This window comes from Chiloscyllium punctatum, chromosome 7, assembly GCF_047496795.1.
Source record: "Chiloscyllium punctatum isolate Juve2018m chromosome 7, sChiPun1.3, whole genome shotgun sequence".
Lineage (NCBI taxonomy): Eukaryota > Metazoa > Chordata > Chondrichthyes > Orectolobiformes > Hemiscylliidae > Chiloscyllium > Chiloscyllium punctatum.
The window spans coordinates 90,315,616-90,342,945 of NC_092745.1; the positions used below are offsets into that span (position 1 = coordinate 90,315,616).

The 27,330-nt window shown below is 41.0% G+C and overlaps 1 protein-coding gene across 1 annotated transcript in view; it reads left to right on the forward strand.

Moving 5' to 3' along the window:
* The window catches only part of rnf11b (ring finger protein 11b), a 49,016-nt gene extending 21,754 nt beyond the window's left edge, over positions 1-27,262 (forward strand). Inside the window, exons 2-3 of the mRNA XM_072574273.1 lie at positions 19,787-19,956; positions 22,798-27,262. Coding sequence (XP_072430374.1) covers positions 19,787-19,956; positions 22,798-22,969 — 342 coding nt within the window. The 3' untranslated portion in view covers positions 22,970-27,262. The remainder of the gene's footprint in view (positions 1-19,786; positions 19,957-22,797) is intronic.
* The last annotated feature ends 68 nt before the right edge of the window (positions 27,263-27,330 follow it).

The window sequence follows — 27,330 nt, forward strand, 5'->3', positions numbered from 1 at the left end:
AATCTTTCTTCCCTTACCTTTAAAGATGTGCCGTCTAGTTTTGAACTCTCCTACCCTTGGCAAAAGACCTTTGCCATTCACTTTACATATGCCCTGCATGATTTTATAATTGTCCATATGGTTGCCCCATAACCTCCTATGCTTCAGTGAAAAATGTCCCAACCAATCTCGAGAACTGAAACCCTCCAGTCCTGGTAATATCCTTTGTGAATCTCTTATGTACCCTCTCCAGTTTAATAATACCCTTCCGATAGCAGGGTGACTAGAATTGTATACATTACTCCAGAAGATGCCCCGCCAATGTTTGTACAGCTGCAACACAACATCCAAACTCCTCTACTCAAAGGTCTGAGCAATGAAGTCAAGCATGTCAAATTCTGCCTTTACCACCCTGTCTACCTGTGACACAATTTCCAAAGAATTATGTACCTGAACCCCTAGGTCTCAACTGTGTAAATCCTACCCTTGATCGTATTACTAAAATGTAACACCTGATTTATCTAAATTAAACTCCCAATTGCCATTCCTCAGTCCATTCATTGGCCCAATTGATCAAGATTGCTTTGTAAACTTAGACGAGCTGGGAGATGCAATTCAAAAGCAAAGTTTAAACGGAATCCTAAAGACAGACAGGCATGCAGGGACGAGAGGAGTATGGGTCATGTGCAGGTAAACGTTTTTTACTTTAGAAAGATGTCATATGTTGGCATGGTAGGCTGAAGGGCTTGGTTCTGTGCTGTGTGTTTGTAACAAAGGTTACCTTTAGTCAGAAGTTTAAGTTCAATTGCATATATAATTGCTTTACTTCTAAAACTAGTTTAAAACAAAGAGCAAATCTTTGACGGCAATTTTTCCGTAATATCCTTCTGCTGCTTGGTTGCTGACAGAGTTCTTGAGCTGAAATATATTAATGTTTCACTCTGGAGGCAGGAAGCATGCTTCTGGTGATGGGTGAGTCCCGAACCAGAGGACACAGTTTAAAAATAAGGGATAGGCCACTTAGAACAGAGGTAAATATTCCCAATTCCTCCGCCTCCGCCGGATCTGCTCCCAGGAGGACCATTTCCACCACAGAACACACCAGATGGCCTCCTCCTTTAGAGACCGCAATTTCCCTTCCCACGTGGTTAAAGATGTCCTCCAATGTATCTCGTCGGCATCCCGCACCTCCGCCCTCAGACCCCACCCCTCCAACCATAACAAGGACAGAACGCCCCTGGTGCTCACCTTCCACCCTACCAACCTTCGCATAAACCAAATCATCCGCCGACATTTCCGCCACCTCCAAACAGACCCCACTACCAGGGATATATTTCCCTCCCCACCCCTTTCCGCCTTTCGCAAAGACCGTTCCCTCCGCGACTACCTGGTCAGGTCCATGCCCCCAAACAACCCACCCTCCAATCCTGGCACTTTCCCCTGCCACCGCAGGAACTGTAAAACCTGCGCCCACTCCTCCTCCCTCCCCTCTATCCAAGGCCTTAAAGGAGCCTTCCACATACATCAAAGTTTTACTTGCCAATCCACTAATATCATTTATTATATCCGTTGCTCCCGATGCGGTCTCCTCTACATTGGGGAGACTGGGCGCCTCCTAGCAGAGCGCTTTAGGGAACATCTCCGGGACACCCGCAGCAATCAACCACACCGCCCCGTGGCCCAACATTTCAACTCCCCCTCCCACTCTGCCGAGGACATGGAGGTCCTGGGCCTCCTTCACCGCCGCTCCCTCACCACCAGACGCCTGGAGGAAGAACGCCTCATCTTCCGCCTCGGAACACTTCAACCCCAGGGCATCAATGTGGACTTCAACAGTTTCCTCATTTCCCCTTCCCCCACCTCACCCTAGTTCCAGCTCAGTAACTGTCCCCATAACTTGTCCGGACTTGTCCTACCTGCCTATCTTCTTTTCCACCTATCCACTCCACCCTCTCCTCCTTGACCTATCACCTTCATCCCCTCCCCCACTCACCCATTGTACTCTATGCTACTTTCTCCCCACCCCACCCTCCTCTAGGTTATCTCTCCAAGCTTCAGGCTCACTGCCTTTATTCCTGATGAAGGGCTTTTGCCCGAAACGTCGATTTCGAAGCTACTTGGATGCTGCCTGAACTGCTGTGCTCTTCCAGCACCACTAATCCAGAATCCACTTAGAACAGAGTTGAAGAGAAACTTCTTCACCCAGAGTGGTGGGTGTATGGAATGCTCTGAAGAAAGTTACCTCAGAGTACAACAGGATCTTGATCAAATGTGCCATTGGACGAAGGAGTGGCAGATGGAGTTTAATTTAGATAAATGTGAGGTGCTGTATTTTGGAAAAGCAAATCAGTAGATTTATACATTTAGTGGTAAGGTCCTGGGGAGTGTTGCAGAACAGAGAGGCCTTGGAGTGCAGGTTCATAGCTCCTTGAAAGTGGAGTTGCAACTATGCTTTCCTTTATTGGTCAGACCATTGAGTACAGGAGTTGGGAGGTCATGTGTTGCAGCTGTACAGGACATTGGTTAGGCCACATTTGGAATGTTGCGTGCAATTCTGGTCTCCTTCCTATTGGAAGAATGTTATGAAACTTGAAAGGGTTCAAAAAAGATTTACAAGGATGTTGCCAGGAATGGAGGATTTGATCCACAGGGAGAGGCTGAATAGGCTGCGGCTGTTTTCCCCGGAGCGTCGGAGGCTGAGGAGTGACCTTATAGAGGTTTATACAATCATGAGGGGCATGGATATGATAAATAGACAAGGTATTTTCCCTGGGTTTTGGCAGTCAGACTTGAGGGCATAGGTTTAGGCTGAGAGGTGAAGATTTAAAAGGGACCTGAGGGGCAGCCTTTTCACACAAAGGGTGGTGCATGTATGGAATGAGCCACCGGAGGAAGTGGTGTAGGTTGATACAATTGCAACATTTAAAAGGTGCTAGGAGAGTATATGAATAAGAAGGGTTTAGAGGGATTTGGGCCAAGTGCTGGCCAATGGGACTAGATTAATTTAAGATATCTGGTCGGCTTGGATGAGTTGGACCGAAGGGTCTGTTTCCATGCTGTACACTTCCTCTATGACAGAAACAGAAAGTTTCTCATGACTTTGAAGTTTGCATGTTCTCAATCAAAATGTGGAAATGAGCCGAACAGGTACCCGTCGACCTTGTCCTGTATCTCTAAAACATTAGTATGTTTTTTATTCAATTTCATCTATTCAAAATTCTGTAGTGTACTTCTTTGTCAAGTAAGAACATAAAGCATGGGAGCAGAATTAAGCTATTCAGTCTATCGTATCCGCTCTGCGATGGAGGTGATGGCTGATCTGATTACCCTCCACTTTACTTGCCTGCCTTTTTCCTATAATTGTTGATGCCCCTTCTGATTTTAAAAATGTCTATCTCGCCCTCGAATATGCTTAACCCAGTCTTAACAGTCATGTGTGGTAGAGTTCCACAGATTCAATACATTCCAAGAAGAAATTCCTCCTCATCTATGTCGTAGTGAGATTAATCAGAGTCACATGATATTGAAGCACTAAATCATGAGGGGCATGGATATGATAAATAGATAAGGTATTTTCCCTGGGTTGTGGGAGTCAGACTAGAGGGCATAGGTTTAGGTTGAGAGGTGAAGATTTAAAAGGGACCTGAGGGGCAGCCTTTTCACACAAAGGGTGGTGCATGTATGGAATGAGCCACCGGAGGAAGTGGTGTAGGTTGATACAATTGCAACATTCTAGATCTATTACAGTTAAGTGGAATAATACGGCATTACGTTAAGCAATGAGCATTCTGTGATTTAGTTCAGTTAGAGATACACAACCATGAATGTTGATTTCCCTACTAGCCCTACGAATTTGGTTTAGATCATGATGAAATCTTTCAGTATTTCTAACAACTCTCTCATACTATCATTTTGTCTTTCACCAAAGATTTTCTTAAACCTTTTTGGCGATCAGGTGAGCATATTGCTTATGTAATTTTAACGCAATTAACTCTCTAACTTTTAAATTTCTGACCCCTAATGCTGGTAACCCTTTATTCTTTTTAATAGAACATGGCCTCTCCACCGATTGTTCCAGTTGTGAAAATTTTCAAAGATTAGCTCTGTTGTTTCATCTGTGCTTTCTTTGTAGGCTATTTGATAACCATATGATATCACTGGATTCTATTCTTGTGCTGATAAATGATTTGATTCCAGTTATTTTCCAAGGAATGACTGCTGTTCAGAAAAGGTTTAGTGTTTCTTTCAAATATTTTTATTGGAAAAAAGAAACTTTTTTTTTTCTTTTGAATGTTACAACAAATACAAAGCCAAACAATTCAGACCAATGTTATAAAAACGAATCCACTAATTACATAAGATTTTCCTTTTTTAGCTTGGTTATTATTTATTTAACTACAATCATCATAATAACAACATAGCTCAGCGAAACAAAGCCATAACCCCCAATCATTGAGCACATAAACTTATACATATTCATACGTTCATAGTTTCTTCTCTCTGGATACCATTACACCGAATTGTCATGGCTACATAAAGGCTCTTATTAGTATGGTGGACCAATCTGTACCCAAGTAATCCAAAAAGAGCTGCCATGTCTTACAGGAACTCTCAGTTTTATGTTGCACCATATTCGTAAGAAAGTCCAAGGGGATGTACTCCATGACTAGCTTTCACCAGCCCGCCAGCCCTGGGGATTTTCTGACACCCACCCCAATAGAATGTTCTTTCTTGCACAAAATGTGAGGATACTGAAAACCCTTTTTTTTTTGTATGCATCAAATGAAAGTGAATTAACAAAGCCCAGACGAAGAGCTACCAGGTCCATTTCCATCTTTGTCACTACGGCCTTTTCTATTTCGCCTACCACAGTGCTCCAGCATGCCCACAGTCTGTGGCAGGACCAAAGGCAATGAGTGAGCATGCCCATGCTCATTTTACATTTAAGACACATTGGAGATGTTCCTGCTTTAAATTTAGCGAGGCGGTCTGGGGACTAATGGACCCTGCAGAGAATCTTCAATTGCAAGGTACGGGTCCTGTTGCAAATCGAGATCCTTGCATTTTCCCAGATATCCTCCCATATTTCAGAAGAGATCTCAACGTCCAGCTCCCTCTCCCATATCTTGGAGCTTTTTGGTCTTGTCTGAGGGATCCCCTCTCAATAGATAAGCGTTACTTAGAGATAACGTACCCTGAGTACTCAACACACTCTTCTCCATGTCGGACCTAATAAGAATTCGTTAGAAGTGTGGTCTGTTTTCGTATGAAGTTTCTAATTTGAAAGAAACGAAAGAGGTCCCTACTCGGCAATTCATTGTTTCCAAGCCAACTGGTTAAAGAACATCAATATTTTTCGAATAAATAACCTAGGCAAGACATGCCCCTGGCTGCACGTAGTTTAAACCCTGAGTTCTTCATCCTTGGCTGAAAGCCTGGCATACCAACTGTGGGTATCAAAAATGATGTTTTAGCAATAGTGCCCTAATCCTGATGCATTGCCCTTCATGCCTTGACAGTATTGATGACTATTGGGCTGTGGCAATATTCCTTGATTGTTCTCATTTTGCCTAAGAACAGCAGGCTAATAAGGGGGCACCTTGCCTAAGATGCTTTGATGTCCAACCAAAGCGACTGAAGATCTCCCCGGGACCTAATCATTCACATAAGATAGCAACAAGCTTGATAGTTTTTGATATCTGGGAGGCCCACTCCTCCCAGACTGGAAGGTAACTTTGCAATTTAGTCAATTCAATTAGGAGTTGCTTGCGATAGCAGATAAAAGAACTGATCCAGCCGTTCAGTCTTCTAAATATTTGCTTCATATAAAGTAGAGGAAGTATTCGCAAAGGATACAACTCCCTGCGTAGAATGTTCATTTTAATGAAGGCTATCCAACGTAACCAAGAGATCAAAAGCGCCTCCCACCTACGAAGGTCCTGATTGATTCTGTAGAATAAATGAGCAAAATTGGCTTTAAATAGCCGATCAAAAGCGGGAATAATAAATATACTGAAGTAGAGGGAGCCCTCCTGCGACCATCTAAAGGGGAATCCAGATCCGCCCTCAGGACCAGGCAGTCTCTGGAGACCACCCATGGGTATCGCCTCTGTTTTGCAAAATTGATGTTATAACTCAGTCATAAATAAATTGCATTGTATCAGGTGTAGCAGTGAGACTGTTGGGCTTGATAAGAAGACAAGAATGTCATCTGCATACAATGTGATCTTATGTGACTTTATCCCCACTTCTGGAGCGGTTATATTGGGATCCCTACATATTGCCTCTGCCAGCAGTTCAATCACCAATGTGAAAAGCGGTGGTGACAAGGGACAGCCCTGTCAACTGTCCCTACAAATTTTAAAATTGCTTGACTGTATATCATTGGTGAGGCCCATGGCAAGAGGATCACTACACAAAACCTCCACCTGCTTGATGAAGGTCTCGCCTCGGCCAAACCACTTTAAAGTATGAAAAAGATATGGCCACCCGACCCTGTCAAATGCCTTTTCCGCATCTAAGGAGCTCATCAATCCCTTTATTGATCGATGTTGACATACGTGGATCATGTTAAGTAATCTCTTGATGTTATCCATTGATCTACGACCTTTTATGAACCCTTTCTGGTCGTCCTCAATATGGAGGGCAGTACTGTTTTGAGCCTTAATGCCAGAGTCTTAAGGTTTTGAAATCGACATTCAGTGGTGAAATGGGCCTCAAGGAAGCAAAGTCCTCTGGGACTTTCCCTTTTTTAAGAATGAGAGAGAGATGTTCATGTTTCTTGGAGATAGTAGGAGGAGGCCACGTCTATGTGAGTCATTAAACATACAAAGCTTCGGCCCTGACAACATACTTAAAAATTTCTTATAGAGCTAAATGGGGAGCCCATTGGGACTCAGCACCTTTCTGTTCTGGAGCTGCCTCATAGCCTCCTGCACCTGTTGCTCTGACAACGTGGCATTGAGGAGATACTCCTGTTCAGGGGTCGCTCCCGGAAGGTCCAAATTCTTTTTTAAAAAAAACTCTGCCCACTCCCACAGCTTTCAGATTGGTATAGTTGAAAGTAAAATTTCTGAAATGCTGCATTAACCCTTTAAAGGTCGTAGGTTAAATTTCTCTGATCAAGGTAATGGTTTGGGGGACACTCCTTTTCCTAGCAATGTACACTAGATACTTGCCTGGCTTATCCCCATGCTTAAAAAAACCTTTGACTTCCAAATGCAAGCTCCCTCTTGGCTGTCCATGTGAGCATAGAATTCAGCATAGACCGAAAGCATTGTGATCCTCTGCAGTTTAACCAGCAAGGGCCTGTCAAAGTATGCCTTTTCAGCTACTTTCAGACGCGTCTCAAGCAAGCATTGCTGCTCACTCATCTGCCACTTCTTACTGGCTGAATAGGAAATAACCAACCCCCTAGCATAGGCTTTAGCTGTTTCCCAAAGAATAGATGGCCTACTGGCCAAGCTTGAATTTAATATCTAAAAAAGCCCTGAACTCAGTTGAAAAGAATTCAGTAAACTTGCTTTCCTTAAGAATGCCAGTACCTCGAACCTATCACCATATCCTTAATCTTAGCCATTAAATACACTGGGGTGTGATCGGAAATAGTGATGTTGCCAATTGTACATGATTCCACCAAGCCCAGATGTGCTGCAGGGATGAGAAAAAGACCATTCCTGGTATGGCATTTATGTGGGTTCAAAAAGTATGTGAAGTCCCTGCCAGTAGGGTAAAGATGCCGCCAAACATGTACCAACCCCAATTCAGCGCACAAATCCCTTAACTGCTTTGATTGCAAAGAAGATATCGGCAGGCCTTTTGGCAATCTGTCTACTGTAGGGTCTATTAGACAATTGAAAACCCCTCCTACGATAATATTTTGAGATGCAAGGTTAACCAGTGGAAAAAGTGCATCTGTCAAGCATTTTAGGGTGTGGGCCGGGAACAGTAAACATTTACGATCCTATATTCTTCCCCATGTATCAAAGCATTGAGGATTGCAAATCTCCCGTGTGTGTCTTTAATACACTGTAATAACTTAAATGGGAGATTCTTTCTAACTAAAACGCCCACCCCTCTCGTATTGAAAGATGAAAAATAAATCTGGTCATACCCATTCTGTTGTAGCTTCAAATGCTCTGCATCATCCAAGTGTGTTTCTTGTGATAAGGCAACACCCACCCTCTCCCTTTTTAAGGCTGGAAAGTACCTTCTTCCTCTTGACAGATGAATGACTCCCCTTAATATTCCAGGTGCACCACTTAAACACAACCTTCGCCACAACCCTCTATAACACCATTTAGACTCCAGGGAGGAAGAACCCGAACTACAGATCGCCGAGCTTTATTGCAAAAGAATCCACAAATCCCAAAAACTACACAGACTAAAACAGCCAACGAATCTACAAAATTTACAAAAACTATGTATAGCAACAACAGAAAAATAAAAAATTGCCAAAGGCTCTGATTCGAGGAATTTACAAGCCTCCAGTCTGAAAAACAATCCTCTACCACCACCCTCTGTCTTCTACCTTTTGAGCCAGTTCTGTATCCAAATGGCTAGTTCTCCCTTTATTCCATGAGATCTAATCTTGCTAATCAGTCTCCCAAGAAGAGCCTTGTCGAACCCCTTATTGAAGTCCATATAGATCACATCTACTGCTCTGCCCTCATCAATCTTCTTTGTTACTTCTTCAAAAAACTCAAATCAAGTTTGTGAGACATGATTTCCCACGCACAAAGCCATGTTGACTATCCCTAATCGGTCTTTGCCTTTCCAAATACATGTACATCCTGTCCCTCGGGATTCCCTCCAACAACTTGCCCACCACTGAGGTCAGGCTCGCCGGTCTATAGTTCCTTGGCTTGTCTTTACCGCACTTCTTAAACGGTGGCACCACGTTTGCCAACCTCCTCAACACCTCTCCTGTGACTATCTATGATACAAATATCTCAGCAAGAGGCCCAGCATTCACTTCTCTAGCTTCCCACAGAGTTCTCGAGTACACTTGATCAGGTCCTGGGGATTTATCTACTTTTAACTGCTTCAAGACATCCAGCACTTCCTCCTCTATAAGCTGAACATTTTGCAAGATATCACCATCTATTTCCTTATCTCTCCCATTTTCTGTGGCTCCACACAAAGGCCACCTTGCTGATCTTGGAGGGGCCCTATTCTCTCCCTACTTACCCTTTTGTCCTTAATATATTTGTAAAAACCCTTTGGATCTTCCTTTAATTCTATTTGCTAACGCTATCTCATGTCCCCGTTTTGCCCTCCTGATTTCCCTCTTAAGTATACTCCTTGTTTCTTTAAACTCTTCTAAGGATTCACTCGATCTATCCTGTCTATACCTGACATATGCTTCCTTCCTTTTTCTTAACCAAACCCTCAATTTCTTTAGTCATCCAGCATTCCCTATACCTACCAGCCTTCCTTTTCACCCTGACAGGAATATACTTTCTCTGGATTCTTGTTATCTCATTTCTGAAGGCTTCCCATTTTCCAGCTGCCCCTTTACCCGCAAACATCTGCCTCCAATCAGTTTTCGAAAGTTCTTGCCTAATACTGTCAAAATTGGCCTTTCTCCAGTTTAGAACTTCAACTTCTGGATCTGGTCTATCCTTTTCCATCACTATTTTAAAACGAATAGAATTATGGTTGTTGGCCCCAAAGTGCCCCCCCACTCGCACCTCAGTCACCTGCCCTTAGCGGGGGAAAAAAAACACCAAGAGCAAGGTTAGTACTATGGGCAAGTAAACTACAAATAGATGTTGCTTGTCCATTAACATAACTTAGAGATTAAAGATAAATACTCTATCCATCCCGGACATCATTTCACTCAACATATTCCCAGAAAGGAGACTCCACCAAGTCCTTTTTCAAGAAGAACAAAAGCGAACAGTGCTCTCCTCCAAGTGTATTCAATCGTTTGACCTAAGTCAACATGTTTACAAAGTGCTTCGCTTTCTCTGGCGAGCCAAACAAATGTACGGATCCGTTATGATTGATCTGAAGCACCGCTGAATATCTTAGAGAATACTGGATTCCAAGCTTTCTCAATCTCCTCTTGGCGCCATTGTAGGACTTTCTTTTCTGAACCACTGCCACCAAGAAGTCTTGGAAAAGCATGACCCTGGAGCCACCACATACCAAAGCCCTCTGGTCCCTTCCCTGGGCTCTAGAGTCTTCCATAACCCTCTGCTTGTTTTGATTATAATAGAACCTTCCCAGGACAGGGCACGGGTGTTGATCTACACCTGGCTTTCATACCGTGATCTAGTGGTTTACCTCAGTTGTTATCCTTAACTTCTCAGCCTCCAAACCAAGGAATTCCAGGAACCACTTCTCAAAGAACTCCACCAGTTATTCACCTTCCGTCCCCTCCATATGCCAGCAACACTCTGGTTCTTTCATCTGCCCCTGATTTCGAGATTGTCTACTAGATCCAACAGACCACAGAACTGTGTTTCCAGGCTGCTCTCTCACACACACACTGATCATAAAGATTGCTTTCAGAAAGAAAGTCATTATACTCGCACCCTTTACATTAAATGCAGCTATCTTGCTGAGGTTTTCATACAGTCACAGTTAAACAGCATGGAAACAGAGCCTTGGATCCAAATCTTCAGCTCTGACCATATGATCTGGTCCCATTGACCAGCATTTGACTCCTATCCCTCTAGGCCCTTCCATCCAGATGCTTTTTTAAATCTTGTAATTGTACTGACCTCCACCATTTCTAGTTGCATCACATTCCGTACATGCACAGCTCTCTGCACAAACAAAGTGTCCTTCAGGTCCATGGTAATCCTCTACCTCTCACCTTAAACCTATGCTTTCTGGTTTTGGACTCCCTTACCCTGGGAAAAAGACTGTGACCATTCATCCTATCCATGCCCCTCATGATCTTCTAGACATTTGTGAGGCCACCCATCAGCTACCGTTGCTCCAGCAAAAATAGCCCCGGTCTGTTCAGCCTCTCCCTATAGCTGAAACCCTCCAACACCGGCAACGTCCTTGTCAATCTTTTCTGAACCCTTTCAAGTTTCACAACATCTTTCCTATAGCAGGGAGACCAGAATTGTATGCAGTATGCCAATTGTTAGGTCACTAATATCCTGTGCAGCTGCACAGGATGACACCCCCGACTATTATAAAAACAAATTACTGCGGATGCTGGAATCTGAAACCAAAAGAGAAAATGCTGGAAAATCTCAGCAGGTCTGGCAACATCTGTAAGGAGAGAAAAGAGTTGACATTTCGAGTCTAACTGACCCTTTGTCAAAGCTTTGACAAAGGGTCAGTTAGACTTGAAACGTCAGCTCTTTTCTCTACCCCTAATATTATACTCTGACCAATGAAAGCAAGCATGACAAAAGCCGCCTTCACCACCTTTTCTACCTGCAACTCCACTTTTCAAGGAAATATGCACCTACACCTCCAGGTGTTCCTGTTCGACAGTACTCCAAAGGGCCTTGCCATTAATTGTTTAAGTCCTGCCCTGGTTTGCCGTACCAAAATGTAACACCTCGCATTTGTCGAAATCAACTCCATATGCCACTTATCAGCCTATCTGATCAAGATCCCATTGTACTTTGAGATGATCTTCTTCACTGTCCATAATACCACCAATTTTGGTGTCATTTGCAAACCTACTAACCATCAGTCCTTGAATATCAAACTGCAAACCATTGTCTGCTGCCAGTGTTAAATCCTGGTTAGATACATTTTCAGGCAAATACTTTTATCTGTTAATTTTTTTAAAAAATCAACTTTTAACAGGCATGTTTTGGAGCAACTCTATACCAGAAAGAATTTGAACTTGAATCTCCTATTTTCTAGCCCAAGTTTTATTTCTATAAATTCCAAGACACTGATTACTACTTTCCCATATATGCATAACCAGTTCTTGCAAATTACCCCTCCGTTAGCATACAGCTATTACCTCTTTCCTGATTCTGTTTTTGTTTAAGCATTCTGTGAGATTTTGCAAGATAATATGTGGCGCATGGTTTTGTTCTATAAATAGATTGAATTGTAAAATTCACAGTACTGAGTTTTTTCTTCCTTTGCTGGATATAGGCATTAGTTTTTGTCATAATTGTTCTGGAACTGAATGGTTTTTTGAGCTATTTTAGAACAAAGTTAAGAATCCACCCCATTGTTGTAGATGTGGAGTCACAGAGACTGAAGAGACTAGAAGGTTTTTCACCAATCAGTTCCTGACATTGGCTTCATATTTCAGATTTACTAATTGAATTTAAATTCTACAACTGGACCTGTTCCCAGAGCATTAGCCTTGGCCACTGGATTGATAGTCCAGTGACATTGCTGTCATTGCCGTTGTCTCTTTCTGTCTTTGAAGTAAGCCAACTATGTTTTCACATTGAATTCCTCACTCTGGAGGCTTTGTGCAAGTGAGAAACTAATCTACTTCAATTCACTTAAGATTTGATAGAGCAAGTTAGAGTATGCTGTAACTTGAAAAGTAACCAGTCAATGGAACATGTCCAGTTTGCTCTTTTCACACCCAATTAGTAGTTGACCTGTTGATCTAATTAGTTAATCAATAGCTGACAAACAGCCCCAGTTGACAGAGTCAAGAGTGTGGTGCTAGAAAAGCACAGCAAGTCCGGCAGCATCCGAGGAGCAGGAGAGTTGATGTTTTGGGCAAAGGCCTTTCATCAGGATTGAACCTCATTCCTGATTAAGGGTTTTTGCCCAAAATATCAATTCTCCTGCTCCTCTGATGCTGCCTGAATTGCTGTTCTTTTCCAGCAGCATACTCTTTCGACTCTGATCTCCAGCATCTGCAGTCCTCATTTTGATTGTCAACTAGGGCTAAATCAGGCATGAAGTAAGTTGTAATATAGGAGGAAGGTATTCATTCAGACATACCATCCAAAGGCTGAACAAGATTTTCAAAATCACAGAATTGCCAAGTTCGAAGTTGCTGATCACTGTCAAAGTAAGTGGAATGCCAAAGAGTCCTAGAAAAGCAAACCATTGTTCTTCAAGCAGTCCTCCATGATCAGTTATGCAGTTCTTTTGAGCATCATCCTTCTGTATTTTTCATGAATATGGATGACTATGCCTTTCTGAAATTTCTCATTGGAGAGGCAACATTGCCATTGACTTTAATTTTGTGCTGTTCATATCAAGGCGTTTTGTGACCAACTGTCTTTGAGGACTATTCCAAAGATAGTGGAATCAAGGGTTATGGAGATAAGGCAGGAAGAGGATACTGATTAGGAATGATCAGCCATGATCATATTGAATGGCAGTGCAGGCTCGAAGGGCTGAATGGCCTACTCCTGCACCTATTGTCTATTGTCTATTGTCTTTCCAAAATGAGTATTTCATCCACGTTTTAATGCAGGCCAATTGGTATACATTCTTATGTTGAATATGGTGGAATTTGACTTTTATCATCCATTTCAGGTAAAATTTGTTTCTGATTACTAAAATATGCCCTTTCATTATTTGTATGCCATGCAGCACTGGCTTTGTGTCCTGGAATGCCAATTTCCTTCCTTCTGAAGACATACAGTCACGTGGCTCTGACCATTTTCTTGGTTGTTAAACCATTCTCTCATTTTTCTTCTCTTTCCTCCTTCCCTCCCCACAAATAGGTCTGAGGAAGGGTAACTGGACCCAAAACATTAACTTTGATTTCTCTTCTCAGATGCTGTCAGACCTTCTGAGCTTTTCCAGCAACTTTTGTTTTTTATTTCTGATTTACAACATCTGCAGTTATTTTGTTTTTGCTCAAATGTATGGTGCTTGTTGATTAATAGGGAAATTATAAAGTTCCTGCACGTGCCTTTGGATTAATGAATAGTTGTAATTACCAATAAGTAGCGAAACAACAGAATTTGGATTAATCCCTGGGAAAAATGGGTTAACTTTATTGTACAAAGTATGTGAAAATTTTGTTTTTTGGGGCCAGAAGTCACAATTGGCGGCTTTTATAAGTACACATGGTGATTCATTGTTTCCTTGTCAGTTTTTAAAATTATTTTTGTGTCACAAAACTTTATTTTTGGTGGGAGTTATGTGTCTGGGCACATGTGTACCTTTTGAAAAGAAAAACATGGTTTAAGAATGAGAAACCAGTGGATTGACTGATCCTTTGTGTATGCCACTTTTGGATAGGTATTTGATTTTTTTTAATCCAGAAGTTGAATGAGATCTAATTACATAGATTAGATTAGATTAGATTACTTACAGTGTGGAAACAGGCCCTTCGGCCCAACATGTCCACACCGACCCTCCAAAGAGCAACCCCTTCCCCTACATTTACCCCTTCACCTAACACTACGAGCAATTTAGCATGGCCAATTCACCTAACCAGCACATCTTTAGACTGTGGGAAGAACCGGAGCACCCGGAGGAAACCCACGCAGACACGGGGAGAATGTGCAAACTCCACACAGAGAGTTGCCTGAGGCCATTGACAATTATTGCATATGATGAGTCTTTTTTTAAAAAAAACAGGAGGGCAAACTGCAGCAGTTTGATTAACCTCCAAAACAGCATTTAGGCTCTTGAGAGAAGAATAATCCAGCATTTTGAAACCAAGTCAAAGGATGTTCTGGGTGTTTACTAAAACTTGGTTTTTGAAGGCGAGCCTAATGAATGAAGGAAAGTTGGAGGAGATTCTAGTACTAGATGCCAAAATGACTGAAGGATGAAGGGAATGAGGGATGTGTAAGAGGACAGTGTCAAATGAAATTTTTAACCGTGATAAGGCTGGTGAAGTTTCATGGATGGGATGAATGTAGAAACAAATTGAACGGTGCAATTTTTAAAATGATATAGATTTAGGTTGCGTGAAAGGGAGATAGCATGGAGCAGTGGAGTGGAAGCCAGTTGAGACAACTGAAACATTAAGTGAGAGAAGTTTGGTTTAGATTAAGATGCAGTCATCAGAATTGGATAACTGAAGTTTATGGAGGGTGGAAGGTGGGAAGCCATGTCTGATGAAAGTGTGGCTGAGAGCTTTGGCACCAGTTTAGGTGAGGCATTGGCTGAAAAAGTGATGGTGAGGATACGGATAAGTAAGCACTGGATGTAGGTTTGCTCACTGAGTTGGAAGGTTTGTTTTTAGACGTTTCGTCACCATACTAGGTAATATCAGCGAGCCTCCAGATGATGCACCGGTGGTATGGCCTTATTTCTATGTGTTTAGGTTTCTTTGGGTTGGCGATGTCATTTCCTGTGGTGGTGTCATTTCCGGTTCCTTTTCTCAGGGGGTGGTAGATGGGGTGTAACTCAATGTGTTTGTTGATAGAGTTCCAGTTGGAATACCATACTTCTAGGAATTCTTGTGCATGTTTCTGTTTGGCTTGTCCTAGGATGGATATGTTGTCCCAGTCGAAGTGGTGTCCTTCCTCCTCTGTATGTAAGGACACTAGTGAGAGTGGGTGATGTCTTTTTATGGCTAGTTGATCATGTATCAGATCCAATACTTGGACAAACATGCAGTAAAGTAGCCACCAGGATTCATGAACATCAACTAGCCATAAAAAGATATCACCCACTCTCATTCGTATCCTTACATACAGATGAGGGAGGACACCAGTTCGATTGGGACAACACATCCATCCTAGGACAAACCAGAGGCCCGCTTGAGAATTCCTAAGAGTTCCGGCTGGAATGCCATACTTCATCAACAAACATGTTGATTTGGATTCCATTTCCCACCCCCTGAGAAAAATAACAGGAAATGGTGTCACCACAAGAAGTGACATCACCAACCCAAGGAAACCTAAACACACAAATGGAACGCAGGTTATACTACCAGTGCTTCATCCAGAGGCTCACTAATGATGTTACCTCGTATGGTAACAAAACATCTGAAAACTAACCTTCCAGCTCAGTGAGCAAACCTACATCCAGAACCTCAACCTGAGCTACAAATCTTCTCAAAACTCATTAGTAAGCCCTTCTTGGAGTGAAAATAGGAATGTTTGTGGACTAGAGGTATATATTCAATGGAGCTTAGAAGGATTGGGGCGGGGATCTAATTGAAACATTCAGAATAATGAATGGCCTGGACAGAGTCGATGTTGAGAAGATGTTTCCATTGGTAGGGGAGACTAGGACTCTAGGGAAAAGCCTTAGAGTAAGAGAAGACGTTTTAGAACAGAGACAAGGAGAAATGTCTTCAGCCAGGGAGTGGTGAATCTATGGAATTCATAACCGTAGAAAGCTTTAGAGGCCAGATCATTGAGTATATTTAAGACTGAGATTGATACTCAAGAGATTGATATCTCAGGTTATTGGGAGAAAGCAGGAGAATGGAGCTGAGAAACCTATCGGCCATAATTTGAATGGTGGAGTAGAGTCGATGGGCTGAATGGCCAAATTTCTGCTCCTATGTTTTATGGCATTCAGCCGTTGAACCTGGGTGTGATCATGGCTGATTTGCTGCAGCTCCACTTTTCTACACTTCTATGTGAAGGTAAGTGAAGAAAGAGACTGATCTTGAGACAATTCGCAGAAAAAGTAAATGAAATTAATACAGTTCAGAATTTTTTAAAAATGCAAAAATTTACTAGTTGCAACAGTGAGACTCCATAGTTTCAGTTGCCCCTTTCTCTGTTGAAGTCAAAAAGCATGGCAGGAACCTAAGTACTTTAAGTTTAAGTTGCAGTGTTAACTACATAACGATGAAGCTTTGGAGAGGAAACTTCTTCTGACCTATGGCTGCCAGTGACTGATATTAAATCTTGTTGTGTTGTGGTCATAGTCTTGACACTATTTTGTTTGTTTGTAACGTCAGAAATGCTGGCTATGAAATTCTGCAATTCAGAGTGGAAGAAAATTTAAAATCATGTCAATTGCTAAAAAATGTGTGTTTTAATGAGTGTTAAATAAACTCCTGTTTACTATGCAGCTCTGTTTGCATGTTGTTTTTTCCTGTTTAAAAAAAATGTCACTGATCATAGTGACAGCTAAAATCTAAAAGCTGTATGGGCGATTCTTTTCCTAACTAAAATAGTGGTCTTTCTTCAAAGATTTTTGCAGACAAATTTATGTTGAGTTTGGCCATGCCTTACTAACTATAGCAATAGAATTCTCACTATCTTATCAAAAAGTGTTTGTTTTTGTTATTGCTGCAGTTAATTCCACAGTTGTCAGTCTGGTACTGCAGAGTGCATTGTGTTACGTTGTAAATTGCAACGGGGGTTGTTCATTTTTAATCTGTAAAAGTGTCTACTGTTTTTGAAAATGAACAATCATTTTGTTCTTTGAACAATCCAGGATATTCAGTAAACAAACTGCACACTTTTTAAAATGTGATTTTACATTTTTCTGATTTTTGTACCACACCCATGCAAAGTGTAAGACTGCATGTTAAAGATTTAGAGAATATTTACTAGAGTCAGGCTTTTTCCTCCGTTTTTGGGAGTCATGATAGACCTGACCACAAATGTTTATTGCCGTTAAGATGCATCCCAAAACTAAGCCTAATTTGACAGTGGTGACGTAAACGCTTGATCATTTTTATGGGAAAGTAGTGGAATTAATGCATTGTTTGTACTTGGATAAAATTATCTCATTGCTTAGTTGGAAATTTAAGTCGACCTTTTTACAAAGATCAATTAGATGAATCCTGACCAGGAGAGTTATGGATTAATGTATTTATTTTCTACAAAGAGTTCTTCTATCTGTTTTGTCATTGGTTTGTATATTTACACAAGTCACATCTATGATTTTTGGTAGAACTGTTATTTTAATATCTGTAGCTATAACTTAACATTTTATTGGTAAAAGTTCCTGCATCCTGTGCATGTCCTTGCTGCTTTCTTTGGAATCCTATCCATTGCCAACTGTTACCTATTTGTCTTCACTCCCCTGCTGCACCAGTGACTGCTATTTTATCTGAAACTAGAGTTCAAGCTCAAAATTACATGAACTTGTTCCTGTGGTAATATAATCTATTCAATGAATTTAATACAATGGCATAATTTCACCTTGATGTAAGTACTGCTACTTTCCGTATGCCCTTAAAAACGTGCACAAACGTCCATTTTATACATCACTGCTTTCAGACTAGGTTTTTATTGGTAGGCCACCTGTCTGTGCAGACTACATAGCTTCTTTTTAATCATGCTTGTTCAGAGACTAAAATACTGAGATTTGATTTCCTGACTTTTCTGAAAATCAGGACTGGTGCTGTGTGGATTGCTTTTTACAACTTGGATGCCATGACTTATTTGTTTCAAGTTTTAATCCGTTTCAGCTGATGGTGCCCATCCCATCTGCTGAGCTTGATTCTTGTGGTTTGTGGTTGGACAGAAATTCTTTTTTTTTTCATTGAATCCTCCGACCCATCGAATTCCCACCGATCCACTAAAGAACATCTCACTCAATCTCTAACCCTGCATTTCCCATGGCTAATGCAACTAACCTGCTCGTCCCTGAATAGTGAGCAATTTAGCTTGGCTAATCAACCTAGCTTCCCACAGTCAAAAATGCGTAGGAAACTGGAGCACCCGGAAGAAACCCACACAGCCATAAGAAGAACTTGCAAACTCCACGTAGACAGTTACCCGAGGGTGGAATCTAATTTAAGTCCCTGGTGCTGTGAGGCAGCAGTGCTAACCACTGAGCACCCTTCCTAGTTTGAAGGATCCAGTCTCTTTCTGGGTACTCCGTTTTTTCTTTCTTTGCTGAGCCATCGCTGATTTGTTATTTCAGGTTTCCAGCATCCAAAGTATGTTGCTTCTGACTTGTCTTCCTCTGCATTTTTCCCCATTTACAATTGAGTAATTTTTAATCTGCCTGTTTTCCAGTTTCTTGACTCCATTCGTCCTTTTGTAACAACAATTTTGAGAAGGGGACAAAAGGTGTAGGTGGTGTAATACCTGTAACTTTGTCTCCTATTGCCTCCATTGTCCAAGGCCCCACCACTCCTAAAATACAAACAAATCACTGTTTCACTATCTTAGAATAAATTAAATGCATCTACCTTCACAATGCAGTCTCCTTTACAAACAGAATTGATAACTTGGTCAGGAAGTATAACTCCAAGCTCCAAGTTGTGCAGTTTTAATTTGCATGTTGCACTGTCATTCACATTTCTGCCCTTGGCCTGCTGTAGAGTTCCTGTGAAGCTTAATTCCGATTTGAAGAACACCATCTTCAGTTTAGACACTTAACCACTTCTGAACACAACACTGATTTCAATTTCAAATCATTCTTAATAAACAGTTCATTAAAACCCAATGTCAGACGTCCTAATATGAATGATTTTTAAAGTTGAAGTTATTATTTCAGGCAAGTTTGCTATTTTGCTACATGATCTTTCTTTTAACTTTTTATTCTAATTTACAATACTATAAACCCAGGAGGCTGTTCAGCTCCTCAAGTTTGCTTCACCATTCATGGCTGATTTGACATGCCTCCTATCCAGTTTCCTTCATTTTCCCTGTAATCCTTGATTCTCTGACTGATCAAGAATCTATGTATCTCAGCCTTAAACATTCACAAGAACTAACTTCCAAAATACTTGGAAAATCACAACACCTTGTGACTCTATAGTTTCATTGATTCATTGCTAAACTGCTATCTTGGGTAACTGACAATTTTACTGTTATTGGATAATGGAAATGTGTCTCTCATGCCAACTTTGCTCTTACTTGGCTCCTGTTCTATTATGTAAAAAATATGCTACAATGATACTGGTAATATAAACATGATTTTATATACAGTATTTTAATTTGCTATTGTACCTTAAGCATTATTAATCACATTATTCCTATGTTTTATTTCTCCTCATTCTAACTATTCTTAGGAACAAGCTCAGGTTCCTGTCTACCATCCTACTCCAAGTCAAACCCGGCTGGCCACTCAACTTACTGAAGAAGAACAGATCAGAATAGCGCAAAGAATAGGTCTCATTCAACACCTGCCCAAAGGGGTCTATGACCCAGGAAGAGATGGATCAGAAAAGAAAATTAGAGAGTGAGTTTTGAAGATCAGAAATAGGTCACTTAATCTCAGCCCAAAATCTTATCTCAACAATCCAGTAGAAGTGCACTACAGTTAACCTAGTATTTTGGAGCAAAACCATTTTTAAAGGGGGTTTAAATGATTACTAAAATTGATTGAACAAACCTTCCCTCTCTTTTTTTGTTTCCCTGTCAGTAAATATTGGTAGTGTACTTGTTCTGTTTAACATTTACCAGAGATTTGATTCAGATTAGCCTGTTGATGTTGGGTTTTTTTTCAATCCTTGCAGGGTCAAATCTGCATTACCTTCTCCTGTTCTTTTTCTTAAGTCACCATATAACATTATGTTATAACATATAACATTATGTTATAACATATAACATTATGTTATATGGGTTTACTTTTTCCACCAAGACTTCCACCCACCTTCCAAGGGCCCCTTGTCCCACCCCCAGCACACCCCATCTATTTGGACATCCTGTACCGGTCTGTCACCCGCACTCAATCTCTTTGTTTCCAAATGCTGCCATGGCATTGACCACCTCAACCTGTCTGCCCCCCCCCCCCCCCACTCCAACCTCTCTGCCTCGCAACGTGCAGCCCTCCGCTCCAACCCCAACCTCACCATCAAGCCAGTGGGCAAGGGGGGAGTGCAGTGGTAGTTTGGCACACTGACATGCCGCTGAAGCCAGGCACCAACTCAAAGACACCACCACCTACTGCCCCCCTCGACCACGATCTCACCTCCCATCACCAAACCATCATCTCTCACACCGTACACACCTCATCACCTCAAGGGATCTCCCACCCACAGCTTCCAACTTCATAGTTCAGGAACCCCGCACCACCTGATTCTCACTCCTACCCAAGATCTACGAGCCTAACCACCCTGGCCAATGCATCGTCTCAGCCTGCATACCCCACCAAACTCATCTCTACGTACCTTGATACTATCCTATTTCCCCCTCCCCCCCCCCCCCCCCCCCCAAGTCCAGGAGCTTCCCACATATGTTTGGGACACCATTCACGTCGTAGAGTCATAGAGATGTACAGCAGGGGAAACAGACCATTCAGTCCAACTTGTCCATGCTGACCAGATATCCCAACCCAATCTAGTTCCACCTGCCAGTATCTGGCCCATATCCCTCTCAATCCTTCCTATTCATATACCCATCCAAATACCTTTTAAATGTTGCAAATTTAGGCCCAACCACTTCCTCTGGCAGCTCATTCCATACACGTATCATCCTCTGCGTGAAAAAGTTGCCCCTTGGGTCGCTTTTATATCTTTCCCCTCTCACCCTAAACCTATGCCCTCTGGATTCTCTTCACCCCAGTGAAAAGACTTGGTCTATTTATCCTATCCATGCCCCTCATTTTCCTCCACTCCTCCAAGACTTTGGTTTCCCTAGCCCCCAATGCCGCCTCTTCACCATGGACATCCAGTCCCTGTACACCTCCCTCCACCATGACGAGAGCTTCCAACCCCTCCATTTCTTCCTCTCCTCAAGTCCCCACCAGTACCCTTGCACTGGGCATTCTCATTTGTTTAGCTGAACTGGTCCTCACCCTCAATAATTTCTCTTTTTGAACTCTCCCACTTCCTCCAGACGAAAGGGGTAGCCATGGGCACCTGTATGGACTCCTATGCCTGTCTCTCTGTCAGTTATGTGGAACTGTCCATCTTCCATAGTTTCACCGTCACCAATCCCCTACTATATTGATGATTGTATCGGCGCTACCTCGTGCTCCCCAGGGAAGATTGAACAGTCCAACAACTTGACCAACACATGCCACCCGACCTTAATTTCTCCTGGACCATCTCAGACACCGCCCTTCCCTTCCTGGACCTCTCCATCTCCATCAACGGTGATCGACTCAACACTGACATCTTCCACAAACCAACTGACTCCCACAGCTACCTGGACTACACCTCCTCCCCTGTCTCCTGTAAAAATGCTATCCCTTATTCCCAATTCCTCCACCTCTGCAGCATCTGCTCCCAGGACCAGTTCCACCACACCACAGCAGATGGCCTCCTCCTTTAAAGACTGCAATTTCCCCTCCCACATGGTTGATGATGCCCTTCCACATCCATCAAGGTTTTACCTGCACTTCCACACGTCATTTATTGTATCCGTTGCTCCTGGTGTGGTCTCCTCTATATTGTGGAGATAGAACACCTACTCGCAGATGGTTTCAGAGAACATCTCCGGGACACCTGCACCAATCAACCCCACTGCCCTGTGGCAGAGCACTTCAACTCCCTCTCCCATTCACCAAGGACATTCAGGTCCTGGCCATCCTCCATCACCAGTCCCTTACCACCCGGCGCCCGGAAGAAGAACGTCTCATCTTCCGCCTCTGGACCCTCCAAGCCCACAACATCAATATGGATTTCACCAGTTTCCTCATTTACCTCCTCTCCACCCCCCCCCACCCCATCCCAGTTCCAACCTTCCAACTCGACACCACCTTCATGACCTGTCCTACCTGTCCATCTTCCTTCCCACCTATCTGACCCGCCCTCCCCTCCAACCTTTCACCATAACCCCCACCTCCATCTACTTATCACACTCTTGGCCACCTTCCCCACCCCCCTCCCATTCATCTCACCCACCCCCCGCGGCGCTCAGCCTGATTCATGACAATTTTGCATGAATTGATTTATTATCTTCTGGCAGCCACAAAATGTTAAACATAATCTTAATCTTGAAATTATATTTCTTTTCTTGTATCTTAAATGTTCACAAAGTGTTATTTTAAAGAGGATTGGGTAAAGTTATACAGTAATGGTTTTGTCTGCCAGTAAACTAGTTTTTGTACTTTAAGCAGTGTGTTTTGCCTTTTCAGGTGTGTTATATGTATGATGGACTTCGTTTATGGTGATCCAATTAGGTTTCTTCCATGCATGCATATTTATCACCTGGACTGTATAGATGACTGGCTGATGCGATCCTTTACCTGCCCTTCATGTATGGAACCTGTGGATGCTGCATTGCTTTCTTCGTATGAGACCAATTGAGAAGGCTTTGTCTTCTATATCTAGATACCGTGGATAAAACAAAAATCCTGATCTCTACCTTTTGAGCCAAAGAGTCAGAGATTTGGAAAACCCTGATTGTATGCGATCATGTACTAAGTACAACACTGACGATAACTCATGACTGCAGTGGTTTAAAAACTTGTATATAATACTTAAATGCTGTTATTAAAAAAAAAGTAACTTACAAAGCCCTGACCACATGTGAACCTTAAAGATGGGCTAATACATGTGAAATAATCATTAATTTGTCACATAGCACAAAACCATGATTATGGTGCAGCATGCATTTCAAACTTTTTTTGTAAGACATAACTCGCATGTTAAAGGAACAGTATCTTCTATTTGACATCTTATTACGGCCATTTATAATTGTTTTATTTTTGATGCATGGAGTATCACTTTCACACAGATCGATGGTTCCAAAAGTATCCCATGCAGCAGAACTCTCAGGAACAATGGGTGCTTACTTTCTTTTGGTATAATAATTATTTGGTGGGGGGGGGGGGGGGTGGTAAAAAGAGCATTTCTAAACTCATTTTTGAGACATTCTTAAACTTTACATCTGAAGCCTAATATACTTAAGAACATACGTGTGTGTGTGTGTGTGTGTATGTGTATATGTGGGGGGGAAAAAAGCAAGCGAATGAGTATCTGCTTGTAGATTTTTATAAATAGTTAACATTTATGGTGTCTCAATTGCCAGATTCTTCAACACCCCTCTAGCCAGAAAACCTCTGCAAAGACTGGCACGTTGGTTGATTTTATTAAAGAATACAGCAGTACTATTGTCACTTAAGTGTTCCGCTACACCACGATTTATGATTTGCAGGCACATGACGGAAGAGATACTAAATTTCATAATTTGGCCTTATTTTAAAGGATACTGTTTCTATACTGCAGGATGTTATGTTTTGGTTTGTTTTTTTCAACAATGATTTGGTGGGATACTAACATTTTTGGTCAGGGCTTTGGTCAAGGAAAACTCGAGGTGCCAGTACAGCAAATAACCTGTGAAGAAGATTGAAATGTTTATTTGCTGCCTTTGGTTTTGAAGGATCATTTGACTTCAATCAAATATGTAGTGGTACTTAAATGCATGCTGAAGGTTGACTTGATAATATCTCCCACCATCCATCAAGTAATGTCAATACTGATTAAAAGAGAAAATGCAAATGCTGAGCCTGTGGACTATTGTCCTGCGAGAAAAATGCCTTTGTGTGCAAAAACTGGGAGAATACACTGCGAATGAATTGTGAACAAATTAGATTATTTGACAAAATTTTGATGCAAAAATTGAACTCAATTGAAATTATAATTTTACAGTCTGAACAGGCACTTGATCCTGTATTTGTTTGGCAATTTGTCCATAAAACATTGAGATCACAATTCCAATGACAATGCTTTTGTATTAAGATAAATTGGCAGAACATACAGCACAATTTACCTACATTGGCTTGGTAATGAGCCTCCACCATCTCAACTGAAGTAATGGCACAATTAAAATCTATCTAATCTGGCTGACATTAGTTGCAAGGGAGAAAGAATGGTGAAGCTTTAGAATATTAGTGAATAAACATTAAATATATTTAATCAGAAATACCAGTTGCATTTGCAATTTTTAAAAAATGAAATAGAATAATATACTTGTTTGAAGAAGTGTTCTTCATGAAAATGTACTTAGCATCACCTTCCCTCACTGTGCTTGACATGAACCATCTTTATGATGTGCTAGTGATTTGAAACGACTTTTTAAATGCAACTTGTTGCTGTCATAAAGTTTGCAGATACTTTTTCATGAAAATCGTGCCTCTTTTAATAAGTTGAAAAAAATCAAGTTGTGAAATCAAGAAAATACTTTGTCGGACCTGGAGTTTTCCTTTTTCTTAAAAAAAACTTTAACACTGGCACAAAGAAGTAGGAATTTAAGCTTTTTTGCACAGTTATTTTCCATTACAAATGGAACTCATGGCCTTAGGTCTTTTGAAGTGATGTCTTGTTACAAGCCAGATTAGCGTGGTGCTCAAAAATTTGATTTCGGAGACATCTCTGATCATTTATGCTTTAAAAAAGGTTAGATACTGCGTTTGGGAAATGAGCAGGTCCACTGGTGTGCAAAGGGTCTAGTAAAACCAGAGGTGAATGTTTTTAAAAATATTCACTCAAAATTTGCATTCAAAGTTCTCTAATTTTTTTTGAGCACTGATAGCTGACTTGCAGGTCTTCCAAACAAATGGAAACTGTGCTCACATAAATTGATAATTTAACGGGAGGTTTGTTTGTTCAAATCAGCTTAAAGGCTTTGGTGTGGCACTGTTTGCAAAATAAGAGATTTTAAATTCATACATTTTTTCCATGTAACTTGAGGGACACAAGTTGCAATAGCTGTCACTGTATAGTTAAGAGCTGTTGGTCTTGAATCAGTGAAAAGGAAGACCTGTATTTGTGCAATATTTTCAATTGAGATACCATAGTATTTACAGCTGTTACTTTTATGATCATTCCATAAACGTTTTAGTAACTGTATACTTACTGTAATTATGTTTAAATTTCAAAGTTTGTGTGCACATCGAGGTGCACAAATGTGGGAGGAATCAAAAAGCATTGTGTGAAGCTGACAAGTTTTGAGTGTTCCATTTTATTTACAAGTGGCATATTTACACAATTGATGCAACAATGGTGAATTGGATAGCCGTTTTAGTGGTGGTATATTTCTCGGCACTTTGTGTTAACAGCTCTCACTGATTTTTGTTTTGATACTATTTTAAAAGACTCTGAATTCTCCAACCCTATAAGAATTGGCCTGCCCTCTTGAGTGTCTTGGCAACATAGTTTTTAAATAAAGCAACCTTTTTTCCCTTGTAAATGTTTCACTGTTTACTTCCATGTCAGCCTACTTGACAATTAATTGGTTGTGGACCTCACTACAATTCTTGCCGAAGCACCAAACAGGTAATTTGTTCATTGGCAACTTGGTCATGTTTCCACTCCCCAAAAACATATTATTGACTTGCCCTTACCAATAAAATCTCCCATTCTGAACAAAGTTTTTTTTTATTCTCAACCTGTGAATTGATTGTTAAGGAGGCATTAGGTTTGAGTATTGAGCTACCATGAGATTATGTTCTGCCTTCCTTGTTCTCCCTTCACCGCCAGCAAAATGACCATAACCATTTTATTCTAGTTTATTGACTTCCACATACTGCCATATGATTTTCAAATGGCTGCATAAAAGCACATATGTTTTTTGTACAGCTAAATACATTCATTAATCTATAATTTTTTTAGTTTGCTTAAGACCAAAGCTTACTGAAAATAAATGGAGTTAAAAGACCATGTTTTCTTTTTGGTCTATTTTTGGACCATTGCCACCTTTTTAACTGCAGTTGCTCAATGAGCTCAGTTGAGGCTTTTAAATAAGTCGGGGATGGAGAAAAAAAATCTTCCTTCTTACATTGCAGCTTGAGGGAAGATTGTAATCTTCAATTGTGTTAATATTTTAGTTCCCCAATGTTTGTCAAGCAGATTATATTTGCCTTCTACTGTAATAACTGTAATGAGCTTAATCAAGACCACCTTTTAGACATGTTAATGAAACGACTTCTCTCAGTTTGAGAATCTTTGCAAATGTGACTATAATTTCTTGGATATTAGACTTGGTGGAATGATTTTGCTGAAATTTTCAATATTCAAAAGCAAAAATTAAATTTTCTGGCTATGTGTTATGAGATATTTCTATGCACATTGTAGGCCATTTTATTTCATTATCTACTCCAACTTGCTGAACAATAGAACATTGGTTATACAACTTGTAAAGAATTTAACAATGTGTTAAATTTGTTCTTGTTTTATTTATTGGTAATCAATTGTCTTAATAAATATTCTGCTTTCTCAATGTTTAGGTTGTTGACATTTTGAAATACTGGTTTTTAAGTAACGGGAGCATTTTGTTTAAGTATCTTTTTGGTTATGTACCTACTTTTTTTTAAAGAAAAGTAAAGAACCTTACAGTGCGTCTGTTCTGTGATGAGAATATTTGTGAAGTGCTGCACAAGACATTCCACTTTTAGCAGTGGCTGTAACCATTGGATTTTGGAGGAGGGGAAAAAGCATACTTTTACTTCAGTTAGTTTAACTTTTTACTGTCTGATTGTGAATTAGTAATTCAAGTTCTATTTATATATAAAGCATTGCACATTCCAATAAGCAGCGATTCATGTATAATTATTTATGGGCTTGTTTAAGAAAGGAGGTATTAAAAGCTGCAATACTAAACATGATTTTTGTCATTTTTTTAAAGTGCCTCTCAACTGCACTGTTAATTAGAAAAGCTCTTACAACCA